The 22,530-nt window shown below is 35.5% G+C and overlaps 1 protein-coding gene across 2 annotated transcripts in view; it reads left to right on the forward strand.

The window, feature by feature from the left end:
* Positions 1-22,530, forward strand: part of LOC135077441 (tyrosine-protein phosphatase Lar) — a 538,711-nt gene that overhangs the window by 393,990 nt on the left and 122,191 nt on the right. For both annotated transcript variants that reach the window (XM_063971980.1, XM_063971981.1), the window contains exon 5: positions 7,793-7,972. In XM_063971980.1, the coding sequence (XP_063828050.1) occupies positions 7,793-7,972 (180 nt within the window). The remainder of the gene's footprint in view (positions 1-7,792; positions 7,973-22,530) is intronic.

A 22,530-nucleotide genomic window follows, 5' to 3' on the forward strand; every position in this document is an offset into this window, starting at 1 on the left:
AAAATTATTCGTAGAACATTATTTTTGTGGGCACTGGGCAGTGATTCCAAAACATGACAAGGATGATAAAATATTAAATACAGGCGTTTTTTGTTATTATTTATCGATAAAAATATTAATGTCAGCTACTTGAGTGGTAAGAACGTTTTCGTAGTATAGAGCAACATTGTAGCTACGATTTTCGTAGCATTGCCACGACAAATGATTCGTAGAACATTATTTTTATGAGTAGTGTTTCCAAAACATGACAGGGATGATAAAATCAATACAATTAATTGATTTGATATTAAAATAATAAATACAGTCATTTTTTGTGATTATTGATCGACAAAAATACAATTACGAGTATGTCAGCTGCTTGACAATTTAGTAACTATGAAAGAAACGTTTTCGTAGTATAGAGCAACATTGTAGCAACTGCTACGAGTTTCGTAGTCGTGCTACGTCTGTAGCACATGATACTTTTCGTAGCTCAGTCATTACTTACAAAAGCGTGAGTGAACTAATTTAAAAATAAAAACTAAAATAAAATCTTTTTATTTACTTTTACAAGCAGGTACTTACATTAATCCGAGGCTGGGGCCTACCTAGTAAGTATATGGATATACCTGTGGCAGGAGGCCCCGCTCTTCTTACACTGGTTATGATGATTTAAGTACATAGGTAATCTTTAACACTAGTATGTAAAGTAAATTATCTTTTTAGATTTCAGTAGAAGTTTTTTTACAGTAGCAAATTCTTATTTTTATTCTTTTACATTGCGAATATAGTCTTAATATAGTCTTTCCTACACTTCTAGATAATAATAATGATTATTGAAATAAGATGAAAGGTTTTCTTCAATATTTTCCTTGAAATATCTTCCTTATAATAAAGTTCTTCAATGATATTTTTTATCTACAAATGGGTATCTTTATTATTACCTAATTGTATTGAAAGTACCAAATTTTGTTTCCATCAGATTGAACTGGTCACTTTTAAATTAAGAGAAATGGAAGACAAAAATTATTTGGACTATACTATAGATTTTTTAGATATCAATACAAATAATTTTCAGCATCTTATTATCGTAAGTTTCCACAGTATTTATTTTAGAGTTCTAAAAATATGTATTTATAAATCACGAGCAGCCACCCGCGACTTCGTACGCGTGGACCCCGTTTTACCCTATTAGAAGTTGAATTTATTTATTTGTATTCGTTGCCTGCTGTCTTTCCCGAAGACTACAATCCGGGCCTTTTCAAGGCGAGAGTGAATAGGCACTTGCAGGGCAGATATATACCATCCTAGACTGCATCCCACTTAACATCAGATGCGATTGTGGTCAAATACCTGCCTTGTTATGCATTAAAAAAAATAGTTTCTGAGATTTCGTGATGAGTGAATGAGTGAACTTTCTCTTTTATAGATATAGATAAACAAGCAAAGTCATGTCCAAACCTAATTACAATCAGCAACCATCTTCCTAATTGGTGCCGGCCGTAATCTATTGAACATACATAAATACATAACTGACCCCAAGTGACTATAGCGACTCGTAATGGATACTAGTTGGGGATAGATTAATATCTTTATTTCCACAAGATTGCGGTAATAAATTGATGGTAACATGGCCGCCGATAAATAATATAGTGTGTGACTAATGATTTTATTGTTTCTTGTCTGTGGCTTTGATTAATTGCTGGAGGTACAGATTCATTGGACATCTTATTCGGATTTGTTTTATCATTAATTGATTCGTAGTTCACTAATAATAATAATTTGTGTAACGAAGCACACTTTATTCATACGATCGTTGTTATTAACAGATTTTAAACGTAAACGACAGCGTTCATAAGGCTCAGTTGCACCACCTAACTTTTACCGTAACTATAACAATGACCGGTGTTTTTTGTATGGAATTTGACAGATTTTTGACGTTTGTCAAAGTCAAAGTGAGATGTTGCAACTCAGCCTTAGAGTAGTAGGTACTTACTGTACACAATTAAACAAAACGTCCTACTTTTCTTTCATTATCTGATCTAAGTAAAAGCGCAAAATATTCACTTATGCACATGAATAAGGTATTAACTCCCCAAGTGTGTAGTTTAAAACACAAAAAAGCTATTATCCGTTAAAAATCCCACCGTTAGAGTGAGACAACAATTATTCTCACTTGTTGTGAAATACATTTCCCGGCACTTACGGGGAGTGGCGATTTAGCTTTGTCGCCCCACATTCTAGCAACTTCACACAAACCCCCACAAAGCAATTTAAACTCTACACCCCTGAGACAAGGATCATACCTCGTTGTGCTATTATTGTGCTCTAGCAATCTTGCAGGAAAAATGCAAAGTGCAAGGACGCCCGCAAAAGAAGTAGGACATTAATACACGCTTTCGTTTCGTTTTTGCTCGAATATTCTAATGAATTTTTCAGCAAGGTGTTTTCATTTACATGCAGTTTTAAGTAATATTATGAAAAAGTTTTGCGCTCTGCTCTTTGTCTTGTTGATGCTCATTTTTTGCATTCAGCCTTGTGTTAAACAGATAAATGTTACTATTTAATTGGTTAATGTAAACTTCGCTTTATAGTAAGAAAGTTTACGAAGAATAATTTGCTACTCGTACATTTCCTTAAATTACATATTTTTCGTAAGTAAAAGAGCAATATAATGCGTTACACATAAGTAAAAGTACTAGTAGTTTATTAATATCCTTGTTGGTGATCCAAAAGTAACCATTGTTTTCATCATACAATAGTTGGAAAATCCTCTAGTTTTACACTTCAAGCGCACAGCTTAAACATATCGATTAGACCGTGTATAATCTTCTTTGACTGCGAATATCCATAGCACGAGCAAGGGAGACCTATTATCTGAATTATATTATGTAGACCGCAAATATCTTATTGGCTTCAGTTCGAGCGATAATAATGCATTCATTAAGCTTAAAAGCTTTTACACAGTACGATTTATGCAGCTCTTCTGTAACGATACACACAGTCCTTAAATTCTCTTTACACACGTGTACTTTGCATTTCCTTCTTCGTTTTCAAACAAAGGACTTCTAATGCTGTACAAAGGCCTCCTCCAAAGAATTTCTTCCACGAACGATTTGACGATGGCTGTATCTACAAGGTGGTACAGGTCCAGGCCAGGACGCCTACGGAGGCCTATCTTTATAAGTATTCTGGAGCATAGTCGCTCAAGAACTCTCCCTCCATGCTATTCGTTCTACGAACTACGTGCAATATTAAGTGCTCAGTATCTAAAATAGCTTAACTACGATGAAGATTTAGAAATTGTCAAGTCATCCGTTGGCAGCCGAGTTCCATTGAAACTGTTTTAATAACTCCCTGTATTACTTCTCAGAAATGAACGTAAATGTAGCGATTCCGACTCGTAAGTAATCGATGCATTCGTACGTTCTATCGATTCTTATGAGCGGCTGTAATAAATTGATTAAATACAAAATGTTGTTAGGATCTTACATTATTATTATTGCGATATAGACGTGTTTTATTCAAATTCAAAACGTTTATTTGCTAAAAACACAGTAATACACTGTAATTTTAGCATATTATATTTGTTGCTGTCGCGCTCGCACACTCACTGCAGTCGTGACAGCAATATAATTACGCGCGAGCGATAAGGATAGGTAGCTTGGGGTCATTGGACAAAATTCTACGTGCTCACAGACCGGGCTTTACAAGAACTCGTAGTCTGTAACAGACTGAGCGGTGGACCGTAAGCCGATTCGATTTGATGCTTAGCCCCTGCTGTTGTTCCTTACATAAGTAATATCGTACTGATACGAGTAAGACCTTTTACAAAATTGATTGGTACAGAAGGTAATAAGTGAAGTTTAATTTATTGGTATCTTTAGTTATAAAAGCTTACAAGCTTGGTGGTTTGCTTATGTGTTACGAACACACTATCTTACCAATAACCCTAAGAAATCTCTTATAGAGTGTATCGATAGCTTATGTCAAATATCTCACTATTTGGGTATTACTTGTATAACAGTGACATAAGCTCAAAGAATTTCTTTTATAAGTTACAAAATGACAGATTCTTTACTTGTAACTCAAAGATTCATTATACTTTGAGCCCAATACTTACGATGTCTGTATCTAGTGTTTTATTTATTATCTCTTAGGCTGGGTTGCACCATCTTACTTTAACTTTCACAAACGTCAAAAATCAGTCAAATTCCATACAAAATACACCGGTTATCGTCAAAGTTACGATCAAAGTTTGGTGATGCAACTCAGCCTTAGATACAATGCATGACACCAAGATTTTTCCCCCCTCAATTTGTAGAATCAAAATTGCTTTTGTAAATAAAATATACCTCCACAATAATCGCTGCTCACTAACTCTTTACGTGTTACCGACGTTAGAGATCGAATACTTTTCAATGGAACAAAATTCTCTTGATTCTCGTGGAAAGAAATCCAATACTAGTTTGATCTACATTTAATGGACGATAAAGAGAATTGACTACGACGACGGCACACAATCTTAGAGTCTATTTCCTTTCCATAGTTAGGGTTGGCACGTGCTGGGACTTTAAACTGCAATTTAAATCTACGTTTAGATAAAGTGTACAGATATTTATTTATTAAAGAGCAGTACAGTAGCATAGTAAAGCTAACAATTGAATGTACTGCAGTCATCAGCAATTAGAATAAATATTTCTGCAGTAAGTATTACAATTACGTTGACGTCCATCACTGCAGAGTATGTATTTAACTGTTGAATTGCTGATTAATTAGCAACGGACACATTAAAAAAGCTTTTGAGCACCTCTATAGATGTATCTAATAGTTCCTTTATATTTATTTTTTAATATCAAAATATTTATGTTTTCTCCAAATAGTTGTAAGCCCTGAATTTGGATATAGCGAATATCCAAACGTAACTCACCCACAAAACAGGGAGGTGTTCACTTGAGTGTTTAGTAGATCGGTTTTCATAATTTAGCTCTATACTTCTTGCAACTCACGAAGGTAAGTGAGCTTTACTTGTGTGTGTGTACGTGTACGTACATAACGATAATGTAAATTTTTGAAAAAGGAACAATAGCAAGCTACCACACATGTAAAGCTCACTCGCCTTCGTGAATTGCAACAACTTTATTCAATACGAAAATAAGAACAATATTTGCGTGTTAAGCAACCCTATCACCAGCCTACTTAGGGTCAGGCTTGATGCAGTGACAGTGTCACGTACGCTCAGTGTCTCCAAAATGGCGCGGACTAATCTTAGGCTAAGATAGCAAGTTAACGGCGACTAGCCAGCTTAATGCTTGGTGGTAATTCCTGTGAGTCACTTTGAGTTACCATCAGTGGGATTCAGTTAAGAAAATACGTGGTGATACGGTTTGTGGCGATCAAAAGCGTGTTGACATGAGCGGTGAGTCTACACGCGTCGTGATATAACCAAAATCATTTAACAGAATGTCTAGACAACGAAATATTGTTAAAACTAAACTAAACTTGGTACACTTGTTTATTTTGCATTGCCAAAGAGAATAAGATGTCAATAGACATGTATTAGAATAATATAGGATGCGCTATTGTCTACTCACGGACATTGCCCGCGGGCGGCGTGACCGGAGGGAGCGGCGAGCGTTCGGCGAACGAACGAGCAATGTTCGGTTCGCGAGCGAACATGTAAGTTTGACCATATCTCGTCTTTTCGCTCACAGCTTGGATGGCTTCCCATTAGACAGCGTAGAAACATTCGTTCTCTCTGTATGCTTCACTCGATTCTCTTCAATCCTGACTCTCCACCTTATCTAAAAGAGATGTTCCAGTACCTTCATTCTACTCACAATAGAAATCTTCGCTCTAATCAGACTCTTCAGCTTGTCACCCCTCGCCACACCACCGGTTTCATGTCTAACTCCTTCTCAGTCTCAGCAGTACGGCTCTGGAACGGCCTTCCGGCGAGTTTGCGAAAAGCAACCTCCAAATTTACATTTAAAAAGGCTCTGCGCAACTATTTCAAAGACTAAAACTTTTTTTTTTTTTTTTTTCTTATCTCTGACATGTGTTATGTGTACGCCAATATTAATATTATGTTTATGTATCTATGTGTATGTCTATTATATTAATATGTATTCGTATGTTATTTATTTTATCTAATGCTATGTAAGTAGGTATATTAATTAAACGTCATATTTATTACACCGCCTTAATCTCTCTACTCGACCTGTGGTTGACTGGCAGATAATGCCACCTGGCATTAAGTCCGCCACTGTACATATGTATGTGCAAAAGTGTAAATAAATAAAAATAAAAAACATCTAAGAAGACGATCCTGACGCACTCTCTTCAACGACTTTGCACAAAACGGTCTCGATAACATTGTTAATTTATACCGAATAGACAACTAATTGTATACAGTCCACTCTTTCATTTTATTAACTTCCACTACACTCACTATCGAAGTAACAGCTATTCTTAAACGTACAGCCTGTGAGATAGGCTGTCTGATTGTAGCATATTAATAAATTATTTTTGTAATTAACACACAAAAACTCCACAAATTACATAGGTATTTTACCTAGACAGGAATCAGCCTCACAAAATGTATCTGATAAAAGAATTGCATGTTTTTCATTACCTCATCTTTGTGGTAAAAAATATGATGATTTTGTTACAAAATCCGAAGTTAAACTAATTTGTCAGCAAAGAAAATTGAGCAAAGTGGACCAGAAGGAACATCTGCCGCTTATAATGGCGTGTAAAGTTCCACGTCTTCCAGCTAGTTTAAAGTGCTTTCTCCAAGATTTTAAGTTATTGCATTGAAACTACTGACCGCCTCCACGTTTTCTTAACTTCTTAAAAAATGAGATAGAATTGCCTTCTAAATTTTTCATAATAAGGATCTACCGGAAAGCGCAGCATAGGACGTTCACCCACAAGGTGGACCGACGACCTCATAAAGGTAGCAAGCAGGAAGGGGCTGGATGCAGGCCGCCAGCAACCGGCCTTTGTGGAAATTATTGTGGGAGGCCTATGTTCAACAGTGGACGTCCTATGGCTGAAATGAGGATGATGATGTTTATTATTGTCGGCCGTTTGGTGTAGTGGTTCAGAACGGACTACTATGCCGAGAGGTCCCGGGTTCGATTCCCGGCCGGGCAGAAATTGAAATGATGAATTTTAATTTCTGTGACGGGTCTGGGTGTGACTATGTATAATATTTATGTATTTAAAAAAAAAAAGTATATAAGTAGTATATCCGTTAAGCTAGCACCCATAACACAAGCATTAAGTTGCTTACTTTGGGGCTAGCTGGCGCTGTGTGAAATTGTCCAAAGATTTATTATTTATTATTTATTTATTATTATTATTATGGATCTACGTCAATTTTGCGTAGCAATATCTAATTTCCAAATAAGAATGTGGGCAATGCGCCGGTCGAAGAGATTCTAGTAATTACTCCATTATGCTAGAACAACTGAACTGAAACCTTTGACAAAATTAAAAATGTATGTGCCTTCCAAAAACACATAAAACTCTCGAGCATAATCCACAGTTTTCATTTTAAAAAATCTCAAGTTCTGTGTGCTTACCATGAGTTTACGTTAGGTGTGCTCGCTAGCGACTGCCTAAAAAAAATTACATTAAATGTATGACATAATGCAGCGCCCCTAGCGGCTACTTTCAAGAAATAAAATCTTCATAGATTTTTTGACGTAGGTACTCGCTAGCGAGCACACCTAAGATAAACTCATGGTAAGCACACTGATAATAAAGATTCCGCGTATGATGATACTAATTTCTATATTCCTTTCAGGCATGCAGTCACGGTACCAAGTGTTCGGCATGGACAGCGCCGCGGGCCCGCGGGCCAACGGAGCGGTGCTCCGCATCGAGCCAGTGCGGGCGCAACGCGACGACGCTACGTACGAGTGCGTCGCCGAGAACGGCGTGGGAGACGCCGTCACGGCCGTTGCTACGCTCACCGTGTTCGAAGGTAAGTGATTAGTGCAATAACTTGAATACTGAAATGAGATATTGCTCACTAAGTTTGTGATTAAAATAGAGACACATAATCTAAACGCCACATTTTTCATATAAAGTATTGCATTAGTACCCACAGCTGGACTTTTCGACTGTATTATACAGCCATGGTCACAAAATACTCGCGGCGTCGTCTGTTCGGGCGTAATAGCGTCGAACGTACTGTTAAATTCCATTGTTTATTTGAGTTTTAAATTCAATTGTAAGAAGGATACATTAAGGCTGGGTTGCACCATCTTACTTTAACTTTGACAAACGTCAAAAATCTGTCAAACTCCATACAAAAAGCACCGGTTATCGTCATAGTTACCGTCAAAGTTAGGTGGTGCAACTCAGCCTAAGTCGTCATCCGGATTTAGCCACGTCAGATGTCTATGTCTGCTCAAATTCTGACACCAGGCTTCATACTGTGTTGATTACCTTAAGATGACCCTACGGTTTCAGGTACAATATTAATGTAGGTCAATACAATAGCCTGGTAATTAAATTGACTATATCTATTACCGTTTGTTAATCAAGTAGGTAATTACTCTAAACTAACCTGTGGTGTACGAGTAACTGTATTGTTGTAACATTGACATGAATATATTGAATCAAAGCCTGTAGTTTATGCTTGATATGCTTAAATTCGACTAAAACTAGCGAAAATATCAAACCAAATTATCACGCCGTGTACCAACCTAAGTCTCAGAATTCAGGCAAATTTACCTCGGAAGCCATGACTTGGAAGTTATTTCCTCCTGTTTAATTTCGGTCGCAATTCAGGGGTCTTTATCAAGACTTAATGCTTATTTATTGAAAGGCCGGTGTCCTCGAGTTCCAGGAGGATCAGTGTGTCCGCGCTAGTCTAGTTTACGGCCGCGCTCAAGCCGCCGGCCATGGCAAAGACGTTAAGGCTGGGTTTCCACCAGTGATGTGCGAGGATGCGTAGCGAGGGATGTGTTTGTAAAGAACCAAATAGAATCGCTTCATTTACCTCGCCTCGGTCAGCACAGCGCTGGTGCGCAGCGCAGCTAGATTTTTGAGCGTTCAAAACAAGCAAGGGATGTGTTGCGAGGTTTGCCAGCCAGTCCGAAGATTGAGTTTGTTGGAAGTAGAAGGCAACATATCCTCGCACCACACGTTAATGCGCATTTTCACAGCTCCGCTACACATCCTCATACGACACATTTTCCTCGCACAGCTTTGTTAAAAAACCGCCACACATTTTCACAGCGGTTTTTTGAAGAAGTGTCGTGCGAGGATATCTATCCTCGCACGACACTTCCCTCGCACATCTCTGGTGGAAACGCAGCCTTATACTTGCCATCATTACTTTATATTGCCTTCCGAATGGGGTGCGAAGAATTACGGGGAGCCAAGACCACAGAAGTTCCTTTTATTGCCGTTACGAGGTAACAGTTAGGTATTACGCAGGGTTTTATCGTTTGTGTGAAGTAAGGGTGTGGTGCAATGACTTCGGTATACTAATAGACAGTGCGCTGAGTAATTGCTCGCTAAGTTACGGTTGTCTGCAACTCATTTTGTCGATTGCAAGCGAGCGGAAGCTGAAGTGCTGTAAGACTCGTAAATGTTGTAGACTACCGTCTACAAAGTACATAACATTCATATAGTTTACCTAATGCGATCGATAAAACCAATTGCTGCCCAGTGCCTCGAATTAAACCTATTATTGTGAATATTGATCAATGATAGCGTTAAATCAAATTCAATTTTATGTAGCCATAAGGTAGATCCAGGCAGGTAAATGCTTTTAATATTTCCATTTAACTTGATACAAAATCATTTGTAACAATATCTTTCTCTAGCAGCATTACTATTAGAATGAACATTGTATCATTGTATAGAGACCGAAACAGCCTCTAACAAATAACCATAAATAACAACTTAAATGCCTCAGCAAAATTAACTTGTAAATTGCAAATGAGAGGAATTATATCCCCGATGGCTTAAGTTCCAGATTCGTCGACACGCGGCTTGTAATTGACGACTAAATCGTGATAATTATGTCATATTTCAAGCGAGACACATTTAACTCCTTCGCTTACGTTTGCGGGGACCGTGTTGTTCCGTGTCCCGTGTTCCATGTTCCGTGTCCCGCTGAATTTGAGCGTAATTTAAGAGGTTAAGTTCATCGTCTCGTGACATGAAGTCTCTGAGTTTGGGCCCATTCGTTGTGTATTTTAAGATGGCTGTCGCCGTTAAATTTAGGGCCAGGAATGTGGTGGTAGAGAATTTAATTAATTAGATAATTGTTTAGGGATTCTTCTCTTTGTGTCAAGACGTTTAATGTTTGCTGACAAATTAACAAACGTAAAATGTCGCTGACTTTATGTAGGAGAGTAGGGAAGATTGTATCCAGCGGCAACAATAAACTGAAAATAGGCAAGGAAAAGTGTGTTTGGAAATATTTTATATACAAATTTTATTTTTATCTTCCCACGCTATGTTTAGAGAACGTGATAGAGTTCGACGAACTCAATATCCATGTTGACATACCTAACAACAACCCTGCTTTGTCATCGTCGCTATGAAGTATTAGGATGAGCTGCACCATTTTACTTTAACCGTAACTAAACCAGTGTTTTTTGTATAAATAATAATAATAAATATCCTTGGACATTTTACACCACGCTCCTAGTCCCAAACCAAGCAAATCTTGTACACCCATACTACTAAATAACGTATATAAACATACATAAATACTTTTCTGTTGTAATGGTATTCGACAGAATTTTGACATCTGTCAAAGTTAACGTAAAATGCTGCAACCCAGCTTTAGAGGTATAGTCGTGCTTAAAAAAATGAAAATAAAGACAAAATTCTCCCGTTTTACCACTAAAGTTCAGATAGCGAGTAAATGGTCGAGCTTCAAAATATTTGTAAATAAACTTCGTTTATCGGTTCTTCTCAGTTAAAATTAAAGTGTGTTTTCGGCGTGCGATAGAGCCATTGTAGCTGGAATAAACAGCCGAAGGGAACGTTTTGAGCTTGTGCCAAAACCCGGAAAATACACCAATAAATGTTAAAAAGCAATCTCGGTAAATTATCAAATATTATTTGAGTCAACATTACTTAAATGGTTCGGGAATAAATATTTATTTTGCTGGCTTACGGCATATCTTGAGATATAAGGAATATAACGGCAAGTCTTGAGATATAAGGAATCCCCAAAATGTATGTGTAGATAAACTCAGTTCTAAGTAACACACTAAATATCTAGCAAATATTAATTACGAACTTGAAGTAGGTACTCGTTGTATATTATTATTATAGTGATTTTAATTAAACCAACCAATAAATATAATTCCTTAAAAAGAGCTACAGACAACGGCACAACATCACACACTGGAGCACCTTGAGCTGTTCTAATAGGCATGATTTTGCATCAAACACATAATAATATAGTCTGACGTCATGATATCATAAATACTGGCTAAAACGTCAGGAATGACTTACTTGACTTAAGGTCCTATATCCCCTAAATGGGGCAGAGGGCGTCCACAACAGTCCTCCATCGCGTTCGGTCTTGAGCTCAGATCATAGAAAGAGAATAGATATGAAGTCGCGCGTAACTACAACGAGAACCAGGGTCCCCACATTTCCCCCACCACAGCTCCCACACACACATTCAACTGTGTAAAAACAAAGCGACTGAGAGTCTACGACAACATGTGCAACCGGCTTAAAAGTGCTGTGATTGGCCAGAAGGCGTGCCTTATGGCCAATCAATGGCCGCGTGACGTGACGCACACTTTGAAAAAAGCAATTAGAGAGAAGAAAGATAAAATGGAGTCGATAAGATATCGATACTTTAAATCCTGGGGGCAAGGCTCGAAATTGGTTTAAAAAATGCTTGTATGAAAACCTTTTTATTATTATACGTTATTATTATGTTCTTTAACGATTTTTGCATAAAGGAGTCAGTTCCATTTTGTATGGACGAAAAACTCAGAATCAATTATTGGGACTAAATGAAGTTACCTTATATTAATTTACCCCAACCAAGGCTCAATGTCGTTATCGATGGAGTATAGAAGTTATAGACTGACAAAGTTTGTATGAAAAGTCATGGGTTAAGTAGGTACTTGCGATTTTTACCAGTATTTACAATATTGGTAATATATTATTATTTACTTTAATAATAATAACAGGATCACTGTAATTATTATTAACTACTATCGCGCATTAACTTTTTAATTATGGCGAAATTCGTACCGCCTATGTTTATCAAAAATAATGCCTATATTAGGCTTTCAACTAGCTCTTATAGTAATTACATAGTTGACAGTTACTAATCCCTTCTACTATTGTTATTGTTTTTGTAAAAACTTAAAAATCGCAAGCAACTCATGATTTTTTCATTCAAAATTAGAAAATAGAAAATAATAATTTACTTCTATTTATCGATAATAGGAAACCGTATTAGAACACAAGCCCTGCACTATGTTACGACCGGCACATGCGGCCGTACTGTGTATTTTCACGCGTCAGTGGATATCGGAAGAAATAAAATACATTGCGCAGTAGTTACGCATGACATAAAGTGGTTGCTAACTAAATCGTCAATGTACAACGTGTTTGAATTTTTATCACCACTAATTTCGATATCGCAGTAAATGTCACGACACTGAATTCGTTCGTAAAAATGTTTAGTTTTTTTTATTTATAAGCAAAATACCAATGGATTTGCAATACTTACATGTGGTAAATGACTTCATTGTTCCTGTAGTTCTTCGTTTCACTTATGTTATTGCACGTTACGACGCATTATCCAACAATATCGGAGAACATTTCCTCAGTACGACTGAATCGCGACTAACCTGGCGTCGCGGGCGATGTTCGTTTCTGGGCATATCGCGGAGACACGCGCCACGCCCCCATTTCACATCTATTCCCTTCTATGATCTGAGGTCTTGAGCTTCGCGTATGATCTCGCTCCAGGTCTTGCCGATTTTCTTCGCCTGGACACAGTGCGCCGCCAAGTTAGGAAAATGTCAGGAATAGTTCATCTTTTTTGCACCCAGTGAGACTCGAACCACAGCAGCAACTTATTATTAATCTGTGCCGCAGCTGTAAATCCATAAGGTGAGTTTCAGACTATATGATTTCATAGAAAGACGTAGGCAGTTCTGTTTTAGGTACCAACATTACCAATCTAGATTATTTAAAACGTAATTAATTTGCTACCGTTAATTCCAGCGTTATTACGATAACATTAAGGTCCAATTTATGCCCGCATATTGTTTCAGTATAATAATTAAATTAATATTTGGAGAGCCATTAATAATGTTGTTTCTACGCCATTAATCCACATTCGAACAACCAATAAATCTTCTTTAAACGAAAATAACTCATACACTGATAAAGGTTTAAGTGAACGTTTTTACATGAATATTGTTTTTAAATTTTCCAGTTCACTTACCCATTGCCTGAAACTTTCAACCTTAATTAGAAAGACATTGGGGTCTTATTCCTAAATTACTAAGGCATATCATTAAACAACACTCAAAACTCGAATCAAACTCAAGAATTCAAGAGTGGAATTTGAAATTCAATAATTTATCGACTAATAGAGTTTCTCCAACATTCGAGACGACTGAACTGAAATATTACTTTTAAAAGGTTTTTTTTTTATTTACCGAATAGAAAGGAAATATTACAAAATAATACCTATTGCTATTTTAGTTTTCATTCTTTGATTTTTTAAATATTTATTTATTTATTGACAGAGCGACAATACTTTATATTTTCATAGAATTGTATATTTAGCAGTTTTTGTGCAGAATGACTACAGCTGAGGCATATTAGTATTATTCGGTTCTCTAATAAGAAACGAGCAATAATTAGCTAATAAGTTGAATAAATAACTTAACCAATACTCATAATTAGATTCATTTCCCATCATTTACATTCAGCGTCCTGATAATCCCTCAAACACTCGACTTTCAAAGTTAATTAAATGAAGTAAGTAACAGCCGATTAATTCCAGTCCTGAGGGAAGCATTCATCATTAAAACGGAATTATTGCTACAATTATGGATGCCTGTCATAATAACTTGCAAATTATGAAGTTGGCGCAGTCATTTTAAATTATTTGAGAGTTTGCGAGATGGTGTTACGGTTGGCATCGAAAATGTGTAGAGATTTAGGTATTTGATACTTAATTACCACACAAAACTGACGTACGCAGTTTAGTACACAGAACTGACGACCGATGGACCAGCAATTTTCTGGAGTAGATGCCACGTACCAGAAAGTTCAACATGCGATATCCACCCACAGACCCACAAGGTCGAAGGCGCTGGATGCAGGCCGCTACCAACCAGTCATTATGGAAATCATTGGGGGAGGACTATGTTCAGCAGTGGACGTCTTATGGTGACACGGAAATGGGGATGATGATGATGAATCATGGTAAATCGGGTTATTGTCGATTTGCCGTAAACTCGAGTTGACTCTCAGACAAAAGCGTAAATGTGTAAATTCGTCACATTCAATTGACGCCTAGTTCACTTTTATCAACGTATGAAACATATCAAATTGTGACGAAATATGTCAATATGATATGTAAATGATATTTGCAATGCTGACTGTACCTACAGCATTAAAATTTACCACATGTTAGGTTGTTGAATTTTCTCTCGCCAGGCCTCTGTAATTTAACATTGTAAATTTTAATTTACCCTCGGATATGTTTCTACGAAATACAGGTTCGAGGTAATATAAAAATTAAGCTGAATAGTTCGTAGAATTATTTTGAAACCATCACAGAAATATCGCATCGAAATTATAATGAAATTAAACTGAATAAACTATCACAGAAACGCAAGTAAATTAACATCATATCAAAACGAGAATATCATATTTTCCCCAGAATAATCTTTTTTTTTTCGATTTTATTATTTCACCAAAACTTATTTCGATAGTAGGTACGAGTATAAAGTATGATTGAACCTCAAGAATTTTTTAATCAAATGCTAGGCTTAGTTTAATGAAGTCTAATGTTATGTTGGATATTAATATTTTTATATTATTACCAGGAACGATATTATGTAGGTACATAACTTAATTTATTTACTGGAGACGTCGACTCTGTGTGTTTCTTCACTAATTAATATTAAATTAGTATAATTAATTAACCGTCTCATTTTGTGGGGAAGTAATGGGAGTTAATTAAGTGTGTAATAGGCGATTGGTATAGCTTTATATTCAGTATGTATAGCTATAAAATTGGTGGTGTATGTCGCTTTATAATAATTGATTTGTCATATTGTACTTACAATACTGTGCTATAGAAATTATGTCAACTAACCTAATAAATATTTTGGACTAAAATTATTTCCATCATCATTTGATTCTTACAAAGTAACATTGCTATCAGTTCCTCAACTGCAATGTTTTTATTTTCGAATTCTATTAATATTAAAAAAAAAACTATACAATTACTGATAATAATTATACTGACTACATCAACGACAGTATTGTTTTATTCTTTAACGCCCGTATTCACAAACGATGCTTGCTTATGTGAAGCAGCAAATCGAAAGCACAGTGTTGAATAGAGCTCTGTTATTGGTTCCTGTGTCACCCTGTGCGTCCACGCGCACTGTGGGACCTCATAGTAATGTTTGTGAATACGGGCGTAAGTCTCCTATGTGCTATAAATCCTATAAATAAACAAAATGACCCAATCCAAATACCAACATCCAAAAAGAAACACGCCTGATCACGTGCCCGTATTATAAACGTGCCAATTTCAAATACTCCGCGTCCGAAGGAGGTGCAATACAAGTTTTGATTGGGTGCGATCCGCCACGACGTCTAATCCGATTATGGGGCAAGTTATAATGGCTATCCGGGGCATGCTAATGGTGCGTACAGCGTAAGGACCTGCCAATACTACGGTGATAGGTTCGGGCTCAAATATTACAAAGGGAAACGTGTACAAAACTTTGAGAGTTGACGGAATTGGTTAGTTATTTACCTATGCGGTGATGACTTCAAAATTTAATAAACTTAAGTAAGAAATAAACTTAGTTATTAGCACCTAGATGCGGGCAACGTAAGACCATTCGTTGTAGAAATCTTTGAGGCCTTTGACAATCAGTGGACATCATTTGGCTGAAGCAAATTGCAGAAATAAAATAATGTTCTGTACCTGTTTTGATTTTATTATCTTACTATGAAAAGTTGTCAGAATATTTCGCTATTTCAAAAATGAATCCCCTTTGTTGGGCTTCGAATCCAAATCTCCATAAGGTTTAAACGCTCTTTAATATGATCCCAACTATCAAATGACGTATCACAAGTTGGTAATTGCGTCATGATACACCCCATCACTTCTCAGAACTGCGTAGATTTATGTTAATTCTATCTTAATGTTATCAGTAACCCGATACGAAGCAAATCTGTTACAAATTGCTACATCCTTAGTGTACGATATCCGATGCTGTAGTAATTATCAAGAGTTATGTTGGATATGTTCAATTATGTTGGTTTCTAATATGCTTTATTAGTAGATAGTAAGATAGTAACTAAGGCAATTGGAATCTAAGATGTAATCAGTAGAGAACTTGATATATTGTGGTTGTGTGAATGCAGAGTTGAGATTCGTAATGAAACGTGTATCATTTGAATCTGTACTTAAGATCAGCTTTATTGTATTGGTCTTGATTCATCCAATCACAAACATAGGTCAAGCGTTTACATAGAATTTTGATCTTCATATCAACACGGGCCTTACAAATCCTGTTTTATGAATACATAGTAATATTTGGGCAGTAACAACCTTCTTTCATAGTAGCTCTTATGACTTCGCAAATGCCAGATTCCAAGCAAACCTTTTAACACACATTAAATTCTCTTTTTCCTTTTAAACCTCTCCTGCCATTACTCGTATGTTTATTTAGTCTATGAAACTTGTCAATTACTAAATTAAAGTTACCAAAGCATGGTTTCGAAAGTTTTTCAAACGAATTTTATAACAATAGCAAGATTTAAAAAGAAAAGAAATTAACGAACGCCAATTTCTACTACTTAGTACTTGGAAAAGAAATAATAACATGAGGGTAGAATTAGATGATTCTACTCACCATACGGATCGCGCATTCGACACTCCAAGCAGCATGTGACCGCCGGTGCAACCCGTTCGAAACGACAGGCAAATAGAGGTAATAATACCGGTAGGCGTATCGCACAACACAAAACCTGTTTAAATTAATTCAAGTACTGAAAATGTTAATTCCTATTTTGGCCACCACTCTTTTTACTTGCTATACACATAAACGTCATAATGTAGCTTGACATGCCGTCCGTCCGTTCAATACAGGTGATCTGATAACTGCGTGCCACAGCCGCACAGTGTAATCTGCGTCAATGCAGCCCGATAGAGCTAATGGATTGCTTCACTGTATCGACTCTATTTACCTAGACACATAGAGTTTGGCAATGGCTGTTAAATAAGCAATTAATTTCAGTTTTAAGTAGCTTTCGGTCTGTCATAGAAAGTAGTCATTTACTTCTTACAAACCTTAATTTCACAGTTACAAAAAGTTGTTTTAAACAACTCTGACCGTCCGTCGTCCGGAAGCGAAAATACATGAGTTTAATTCGGAACTGAAGCAATTGATATTATGAAAAAAATTTTGGGACTCTTCAAAAATCTGAATAACTCCAAAAAGTTAAGCTCTCTGACCCTCACTAATACAAAATGACTGATTCTCATTTACTTTAATGTTCTCAAAATTTAGTTACTAGCACCCATAACCACAAGCATATTAATTGCTTACTTTGGGGCTAGGTTAGGTTAGGTTAGGCGCTGTGTGAGATTGTCCAAAGATATTTAAATGAAAGAAGAAATTAAAGTTACTGCTACAGCCATAGTTTTCCTACCCATTTTTGGGTGTCTTAATCCTTACAAAATCATCATTTTGAAGTAGAGTTCAGTGATGAGATGAGAAAAAAATATATTTTACTCTGGAAAACTTCCGTGTCCAAAAATTGGCGAAAAAGTTCGCTGCACATCTTTGTTACAATTGGAATAAGTATTGTCAACTTTTTGTCCACTTTGGGTGTCACTATTAGATGCTGACTGTACATAAAACGATTTTAACTTCACATACGAGTATATGCCAATACTTATACCTGACTTGGGGCCAACGGCTCTAAATCAGCCCCGGGCGAAGCCCCACAAACTTGGGCAGCGTCACCCGATACTTTACAAGTTGTTTACCTCTCGCCGCGGGGCTTGTTGGAGGTACGATGTCATGTGAACTGCTTATTACATATTATGTGTACGTGTAAGTAGAGAAGATAAAAGTATGCCCTCTCTAACTACGCTTATAGTCCGATTTTTAATTCGACGGAATTCTGACAGCTGTCATTTTTTGACAATTCAGATGTAATATGCCTTTTTTGCTTTGAATTATTAATAAATAATATGAAATGAAATTTCATCAAGTACAACTCATGGACCTATAAAAAAAGTCGGACGGATTCTCATCAACAAAATACTGTGACATTAGGATATACCAGCTCGCCTGTACGTACAGGCCGGCACGCACACATTCATACCCTGATACACCACTTCGAGTGCAAACTTCACACAGTTGACACATTTACGCGGCGAAAAAAAAACACAAATACGACATGTCTTGCGTGGTGAAATTGTGTAAAAACCGTTCTGATCGAACGAACAAAAATCAAGGAATCACATTTCACAGGTAAACTAATAATCTAATCACTTATTTCCCCGATTTTATAAACATTAAAATATTAAAATCAAACGTCAATCACCCGACAAAATAATACGTCAAAAGCCAGTGTTCTCAGTTATTTACGTGGGAAAATTACCCGAAAAGTGGGAAATCTATAATTTTAAGACTTTTTAGGTTTTTATTACGCATACTATTGAAATAAAATAATGTATCATAATAACTGTGTTTTAATGGGATAATATATATTTTCGTAGGCAGATTTGATCCTTCCCAAGGGCGTGGAACTACGAAATTCAAATTTTCTTATATTTTTGCAAGTCAGTGTCAGGTTGTATGTTAAAATCTATCAGAGATAATAATATTGATGATACATAACGACACCTTCAGGTTCAATTGTCGTATAAACCATTTTGGCCAAATTGAGTTATATATACCATTTTAATCAGAATTTTTTTCTCTATCGAGCTGTATATTCGATATATTGAAATTCGCTAAAAAAAAGTTTATACGCCCCAAAAAACTATAGCCTAAAAGATAAATAAATACCTTATAAACGATGTAAAAACCGAATGCTTGTATTTGGTATTTTTGCTAAGATGTATCAACCATACATTTTTTTAAGCCAGGATGTAAAACTCTCTCGTAATTGAAAATGGTTTTTACGCCCAAAGACATATGGCCAGATATTTGGATCCATCGTCGTAAGTCCACGTATTCAATATGGTAATTATCTGTTTCATATTCATATTCATTTGTTTATTGCATCACATATGTATGTATGGACAGTAAGTAAGTTTTTCTTAATTAAAAAGTTAAATAAAGTTGATTGTTTCTACTTTTAAAGATAATAACTAGATAGGTAGGTATATAAGGTTGCTTTCCAGGTCCAGTACATTCATGAATTGATCTCGACTAAATGTGATGAATTCAAGACTTTTAAACAAAGGAAACAAGCCATAGTGTGCTCATGAAGGCTATTTATACCCTTTTGATATGCTCTGTAATAATTTATTACTTTACAAGTACTATTAGGGATGATGACTAGGTAATGAAATCGAAATTCTATTTAGTCTGTCAGACAGATAATTAGAAAATATTACTCATATTTTTTTTCCATAATCGAATAATTACAGTGTTATATTGAGTTGAAATGTCGCGTGACGTCACTTTTGAGTAAAAATTCTACTCTAGCGTGACGTATCGCGCCATTTCAACTCGATGTAGCACTGTTATTATTTAATTAAGAAAGAAAATAAAAAATATGAGTCTAATATTTTCTAATTATCTGTCTGACGGACAAATAATTGAAATTTTGTCATCTAGCCTTTACTTTTAGCTGTAATTTAAATTTGTGTTTCTTGTAAATATATAAATTCCTTAGAGAAATTCTCAAAAAATTACAAATCCTTCTCCTGAGCATACTGGGGCTCTTCTCTTTATGCAAAATTTATCATAACCAAACGAATTCAATATGCGTCAGCAGAGAACCAGGAAAGCTGTCTTAATGTTTTGTTGTAATTGTATTTTTTTGTTCAAAATTTATGGTGATTAGTTTTGTTTAAAATTATTAGTTTTGCCATAATTTTCCTGCAAAATTGTAAAAAAAAAACAATAAACTTGTTATTTTTCGTATGCAAGCAAATTTATTATTTCTACCTCAACCAAATATAGTTTTTACACTGTTAAATATCTTTGTGCAAATTATCTAAACAACAAAAGCCTGGAAATAGTAAACAATACATTATTTACATGTATAGTTTTAATAATACATTTGAATAAATCACTTTATCAATGGGTATATAAACCAAAAAAATTACATCTAATGGTCTTTAAGCCATCAATTTCAGTCTCGTGTTTACTAAAAAATCAAATACGACGTAAAGAGTTATTTTTAGGTCCAATATAATGGGTCGTATAAACCACCGAGTGCCTTTTTTAAGGACGTAACTCCAAGCTAACTTTAAAACTACTGAAGATACCCATTTTTTAAATATCTAGACTTTTTCATCGCAAGAATTGAAAAATGTTTTCTCTTGGTCATTTTTTTATAACTTCTCAAATAAAAAAGTTACGATTTTTTTATTAAAAAAAAAAACGTTTTTTGGCTCTCCTGAAAAGTAGGGTTTTGGTTTATACGACAATTGAACCTGAAGGTATCGATAAGAATATGATTACGTAGGTACACAAGATTGATAATTTGTAACTGCGTGAATCGTACCTGACACTGACTTGCAAACAAAGTAAGAAAATTTGAAAATTTCGCGTCTACCTCAACGTATTCATCTTTCATCCTTTTCAAATGGCACGATATAATTTCGTCTACATTTCCAAGTAACATATCTGCCCATCTATGTTTTTCTTAAGATAAATGGGTAAAATGTTTTGGCTAACATGGCATCCCTAAATTCACTCACACAATAGACAAACGCCAAAATTTTGCGTCACAGTTTTGTTGTAGCGCGAGTTCCGTCCGCCTTTTTTTATAGGTCCATGGTACAACTTACAAGAATGAACTTATTGTTTGTTTGTGAATTCAATGTACTCTAATTATTATGTACATTTTAGAGATTAAATAGAAAAAAAACGTGTTTTTAACACAGTAAAACAACATATTATCATAAACGAAAATATGTATTGATTGGTTTGTCACCCATGGATTATTGGCCAGGGAGTCCAGTAATAGAAAAATAATTTCCCAATTTTTTTTGTAACTTCAAAAATATGATAATAAAAATTCAAATAACTATTTTGAAATGATCAGTACATTTTTAAGCCTTAGTTTTTCAAGTGAAACCTTAAATTCAAGAAAGGATTATTTTTTCATTTGTGAAAATGCTCTCCATTCTTAGTGGGAATGTTTCAATGTTAGCAACACTTCTGAAATGTCAAAATTCCGTCGAATTAAAAATCAGAGTTTAGCTATTTCTACGCTGTAGATAAGCTAAAGCATCACAAGAGCATAATATCTGAACCCAAAGAAGACCCTTTTGCATAAAAGGTATGTGGTGGACAGCCGCTCGGACGGGCAAAAATAACGAAATACCTTGGTTTTTATTATAGGTTTATTCTTGCATAAAATTCCCAGACCGCTATCAAAACATAAAAACAAAAGGTATCAAAAATAATAAAAATAAGTATAAAAACATAGACAATATATCAAAAAAAGGTTGGTCCACCTAACGGTTCCTAAAAAGGTCGGTTTTTTATGTTCCAAGTAAAAAGACACTTACCTACTCATTAGTATAAACTTTACTTCTTAAGATCTTAGGAACTTTCCAATATCAGCAAACAAAATCGATATCATGATTATTATAAAATTAATTATTCATAAGATTTTTTTTTAATTGCGCGTACTTACTCACCTGAGTGATACATGTTTGAACTAACCAAATAGGCTGAAAACAATACTGAACTTATCAAAATATTTTCACAGATTTTGTAGGTTTTCCTTTGTAAATTAAAATTTCTCAACCGACCAACTGGCCCGAAAAGGATTGATTCAACTTATTATCGTAAATTGAGCAACCGAAAAAATATCAAATGAATGTAAAAGGTTACCCGTTCCCACTGAAACCCTTCACAAATGCAAACATTGCTTTAAACAAACCTCCCGTAAATATAAAACAGTTGGATATAGCGAAATTAATAAAGGCAAAGCCCGTCATACCGTACACAAATTCATATAGTAACGCCACTCCATGCAAAAGTAATAAATCATTTACTTATAAAGTAGCATTTTCCCGCGGTTCCATTTGCACTGTGTAATTTAGGTTTTAAACAAAAATGAAGCACA

Source organism: Ostrinia nubilalis, chromosome 13 (assembly GCF_963855985.1).
Source record: "Ostrinia nubilalis chromosome 13, ilOstNubi1.1, whole genome shotgun sequence".
Taxonomy (NCBI): Eukaryota; Metazoa; Arthropoda; class Insecta; order Lepidoptera; family Crambidae; genus Ostrinia; species Ostrinia nubilalis.